Source organism: Rutidosis leptorrhynchoides, chromosome 1, assembly GCF_046630445.1.
Source record: "Rutidosis leptorrhynchoides isolate AG116_Rl617_1_P2 chromosome 1, CSIRO_AGI_Rlap_v1, whole genome shotgun sequence".
In the NCBI taxonomy this organism is placed as follows: Eukaryota; Viridiplantae; Streptophyta; class Magnoliopsida; order Asterales; family Asteraceae; genus Rutidosis; species Rutidosis leptorrhynchoides.
The window spans coordinates 431667632-431673182 of NC_092333.1; the positions used below are offsets into that span (position 1 = coordinate 431667632).

Genomic DNA, 5551 nt, shown 5'->3' on the forward strand with positions numbered 1-5551 from the left:
ATCGTTCTGAGGAAGCTGTGATTGTTTTAGATAAGCTGAAGAAAGATGATATCGATTGTATTCGTGTGTTGGATCCGATCTGGTTAAGGAACTGTACCAAAGCTGATATTTTTACTTTGTACTATAACCGTATGCTTTATCGTCGTGAAAACAGGATACAGGCTGAACAGTATGTTAAAGTGGCTAAGCTGTGCTACTTGAACAACATGGTGATCGATCCGTATGATGACTGAAGACTTATGGAATAGAACTAGGTCTTAGGGGGAGTTTGTTGGTGCATAAATCCGGAGTTCTATTACGTTTATTGTTCTATTTGTTATGTACTTGATATTTCAGTCATATATGTACGTGGACACTTATACTTTGTGTTTATGATGCTTAGTATAATGTCGTGAATAGGTCAAGCAGTCGGTTGGCTGCTCAAGACCATCGACCGATGGTAGGGACCATCGGTCGAGGGACTGTCACCATCGGCCGAAGGTCCCCGACCACCGGCCGATGGTCGCTGTATTTAGTATAAATACGGGTTTCGTGGTTTTGTGTTAGGTTACACACCATAAACCCTTAGGCCGTCGTATTACTTGCTGCTAATCGTCCCAAAACCCTTACCAACCGAATACACAGTCTTAGGCATCGATTCTATCAATTATTCATTGGTTAATTCGATCCCGTTAGTCTAATACGTATTCGACTCATTCTAATTAGTGTTTCCGCCATTAATCTAGATACAACGTATGATCTAAGGTCCAAACTACATCTACACAATCTTTAACCCAACCAACACATCACATCCTACATACACCTTATTCCTTCCACTTTTCACATCTCCATATTTCCATCTCAACTTTCCGGTTAAAACCAACCTTAAACTCACCGGAGCCCCATCACTCCCCAACCCATTAACCACCTCCGGCAAAACCGGCCAAACCGGCGATACAAGTACTGTAGTATCCTTTTTATGATGCAAAGGTGGTAGCATTAAAATGGGAGTAACAGGTTGGTTGTTATAAGAAACAAAAACAGAAATATGGTCATAGTAAATGGACACACGGTTATTAGGGTTTCTTGTGACTAAAGCTATTTGCATGGCAGTTATGGACGGTGGTGAGGACGTGTTGACACCGTAAACGGTGGCTCCGACAACGGTGAAGGTGGGTTTGTGGGGATGGTAAAGTAACCATAGAATGAGGGCGGTTATGAATAGTATTAGTAGGATGATGACAATGATTGTGGAGACTTTACGGTGAGTGGTGTTAGTGGTGTAAGGAGGTGTGGTTTTGTGGTTATGGTGGTCAGACGGTGGTTCATCGGCCGTGTGTTTTTCGCCGTTTCCCATGGTAGTGGTGGTGTTTTTTGTTTATTGTGTTAGTTGTGATGTTTTAATTGAGAAGTGAAGAGGTGGGAGGTGTGTACGTCGTAAACCAAATATGGGACAAGTGGTCATGAAGATTGACATCTATATTTGGTAAGTTTCTGATATACGGAGTGTTAGAAATAAAATAAAATAGAATGTTGGGATCAAGCTCATCATTTCCCATTATTACAAAAGCAACCTTTTACAAAAAGGAGAACATACTTTATTTTCTTAATGATTTAGGCATAGAGCCGTTTGGCTATTTTCTGTATAAGATAGCATTTATCTTCAAAATGTAAATACAACTGAATTCAGTCAAAATATTCATATTCAAAGCAAATACAATTACAATTCTTATTTTGAACATGACATCAGAGCAAGTGTTGATGATCTAGGATCATTCAAATCACTGCAACTCAATCATTTGCCTTCTCTTTTTTTCTATTTTGAGTGGTTATCAAGTCAGGAAACGATGACATCCAAACTCAAAACACCCAACTTATCACAGAACTAACTAGTCAATTGGCTAGAATTCTTCAAACCAACAATGAAAATCAATCACAAAGGCATCCTGATTCTTTAAAAATCAGTGTTACCCTTAACAACTCAAATTATTCACTTTGGTCTCGTATGATCAAGGTTGCCATCGGAGGTAAATCTGAGGCCCTCCTCAATCACTTAACAGAAGATCAACCAACAAGCAACAACCAGAAGTGGAACCAGGAAGACTTGGTGGTCTTTTCCTGGATCATTCAAAACATAGAGCCACAGATTGCAAGCAATCTTACTCAGTTTCCAACAGCAAAAACACTATGGAATGCTCTAATAACAACCTACAGTTCTGGAAAAGACAAGCTGCAAACCTTTGATTTACATGTCAAAGCCAATAATATCAGGCAAGATGGTAAATCAATTGAAGAACTGTGGTTGAAATTGCAAGGAATCTGGGGTGAAATCGACATAAGAGATCCAAATCCAATGGAACATCCGAATGATATTGTCAAGTATAATAACATCAGGTCAGAACAAAAACTATTCCAGTTTTTAAATTCTTTAGATCATAAACATGACAATATCAAACGTGAGCTATTAAGAACCGATCCATTACCCACTGTCGAAGGAGCTTACGCTGCCATTCGAAAAGAAAATGCACACCAATTTATATTTAACAATAAAACGGATGCCCTTACCCAATCTGGCATAGCCACTGGCCTGGTAGCACCGGCATCAAAATCCAAGGATTTCGACGGCCATGGGTTGCTATCAAGAAATCAACAGTGCCGGTCAGACTCCACGTCATCATCCCGGGATAAAGACAACCTTAAATGTACAGAGTGTGGTATGAAACGACATAACAAAGATCAATGCTTCAGAATCGTTGGATATCCCGATTGGTGTCCTGATGGACACAAAAAGGGAAAAGCTTCGATGGTAACGACAGCTACAACCAGAGGCAAACAAGGAGATAACGAAACCGGCACCATCTCTCAAGGTGGTTTTGGTTTACTTGCTGCCGATCCACCATCATCATCATCTGGTGAAGGTAACAAGGGGTTGGGATTAGGGTTTAAATCCCCAAATTTCATACCCACCAACATAAATAAAGTGGGTAGGTTAAAAAGAGATAATGGGATAGATGATGAATCTGGTTCAAAGTCGACACCCACCACTGAAAATAATGCGTCAAATAATAAATATGTGGACCCAAATAATATTCTTGTAAAAATAACAAAACCTTTGTTAATAAAACGTTTTTAAACAAAACTTGTTTTAAACAAAACTTTTTTAAAACAAAACATTTTTTAAATAACACTAAAGATTTTAAAGTTAAAAATAACGTTTCGTCAACTAATATTGTTTCAAATAAAACCAAAAGTAATGAGTGGATTATTGATTGTGGTGCCACCGATACTATGACTTTTAATAAAAATGATATTATTATAAATACAAAACCAAACAAAACCTAAATTAAAACCGCTAATGGCGGTATTATACATGTCAAGGGCGGGGGAACAGTTGAAATTTCACCAAATTTAAATTTAAAAAACTGTCTTTATGTTCCCGATCTTTCCCATAAATTACTTTCTGTTAGTCACGTGACAAAAGAACTTAATTGTACCGTCTTATTACACCCTACATTCTGTATCTTACAGGACATCAGAACGGGGGAGATAATTGGGCATGGTACTGAACGGGATGGTCTGTACTATGTGGATGAGGTCACTAAAGATGGTAGGATCATGCTAGCTCACGGGACTCCAGATAGACAAGCATGGTTGTGGCATAGACGTCTTGGTCATCCGTCTGCTGGATATTTGCGCATTTTATTTTCTAAATTATTTTCTTCAAATAATAGTATTGAGTGTGAAACTTGTATTTTGGCCAAAAGCCATCAAAACTCGTTTAAAACTAGTAATACAAAGACCGAACGTCCCTTTGCTTTAGTTCACTCCGATGTATGGGGACCCGCAAGGGTTAATGGGGGGCACAATTTTCGATATTTTCTTTTATTTATTGATGATTGTACTCGTATGACTTGGACATATTTTTTAACTAACAAATCCGAAGTATTTGATAAATTTACTACTTTTTCCAACATGATTCAAACACAATTCCAAAGTAAAATACAAGTTTTAAGATCCGATAATGGTGGTGAATTTGTCAACAGTCAAATGAAACTTTTTTGTGAAGAAAGGGGTATTATTCATCAAACCACGTGTCCACACACACCTCAACAAAACGGGGTGGCTGAAAGGAAAAATCGTATTTTATTAGAAATAACCCGTGCTTTAATGATTGAATCTAATGTTCCAAGGTCTTTTTTGCCTGAAGCTCTTGCCACCGCAACTTATCTTGTAAATAGACTCCCAACTAGAGCTTTAGAACTTAAGAACCCTCTTGAAACCTTAACTAAATTTTATAAACCTCCATCTAATCTCACCCTAAGACCTCGAATATTTGGGTGCACGGTTTTTGTTCACATTCCTATAATAGAACGAACCAAATTAGATGCGTGTGCTGAAAAATGTGTATTTGTGGGATACGGGGTAAATCAAAAGGGGTATAGATGCTATAGTCCAAAAAGGAAACACATGTACACTACAATGAATTGTGATTTTTTGGAAACTGAATACTTCTATACCCAACACACAAGTCAGGGGGAGACAGACTTTGGTGATGCTGTGAGTTGGCTAGATATTCCATCATCTGAAGAAGTGACTCATCATACCACTCCACAAAGTCCTCCTCCAGTCAGTACTACGGTTAATGATCTTCCCGACCATACAGAGGTAAACACCGAATCTCCTGATATAACTAATCATGAAAATTTAGAGGAGATTTTACAGGAAAATAGTGATCAAGTATATCCTGAAAATGAAACACAACAACAAGAACGGGAACGATATGTTCTTCCTCCAAGAATCAACCGAGGGATTCCTCCCAGGAGATACTCTCCTGAGAGAACAGTCTCAAAATCAAGATATCCAATGGCAAATATTGCTAGAGGAAATCTATCAAAAGAAGCAACAAAGTTCACTTCCGCATTATACTCTGAAGAAATCCCAACAACGGTTGAACAAGCTCTAAAATCAACATACTAGAGGAAAGCAATGGAAGATGAAATGGAGGCTCTCAAGGTAAATAATACGTGGGAAAAATGTGTCCTTCCAGAATCAAAGAAACCGGTAGGATGTCGATGGGTATTCACAATCAAACACAAAGCCGATGGATCTGTAGAAAGATATAAAGCGCGGCTTGTTGCCAAAGGGTACACTCAAACCTATGGCGTTGATTACTCAGAAACTTTCTCACCAGTTGCAAAAATTGATACTATTAGAATCCTTTTCTCCGTTGCCGCAAACAAAGACTGGCCACTTCACCAATTTGATGTTAAAAATGCCTTTCTACATGGAGAACTCAAAGAAGAAGTCTATATGGAAGGTCCTCCCGGTTTCACATCAGAATTCAAAGAAAGGGAAGTTTGTCATCTTAAAAAATCTCTTTATGGTTTAAAACAATCCCCTCGGGCTTGGTTTGGGTGTTTTACTATTGATATGAAAAATTACGATTTTAAACAAAGTAATTTCGACCATACTTTATTTTTTTAAAAAAAAGAGGAAACCTTATCACATGTCTCATTATTTATGTTGACGACATGATTATCACAGGAAATGATCAAGAGGAAATTACAAACTT

The 5551-nt window shown here is 38.1% G+C and overlaps 2 protein-coding genes across 2 annotated transcripts; one reads left to right on the forward strand and one right to left on the reverse strand.

Annotated features, from left to right (window-relative positions):
• Positions 1-757: 757 nt before the first annotated feature.
• LOC139902467 (NDR1/HIN1-like protein 12) lies at positions 758-1336 on the reverse strand. The gene has a single exon (XM_071885092.1). The coding sequence runs from the start codon at positions 1334-1336 to the stop codon at positions 758-760; it is 579 nt and encodes a 192-aa protein (XP_071741193.1).
• Positions 1337-1427: 91 nt separating this feature from the next.
• LOC139902477 (uncharacterized) lies at positions 1428-4956 on the forward strand. The gene is made up of 4 exons (XM_071885101.1): positions 1428-1465; positions 1598-1622; positions 1817-3073; positions 3508-4956. Exons 1-4 carry the CDS (start codon positions 1428-1430, stop codon positions 4954-4956), a joined length of 2769 nt encoding a protein of 922 aa, XP_071741202.1.
• The last annotated feature ends 595 nt before the right edge of the window (positions 4957-5551 follow it).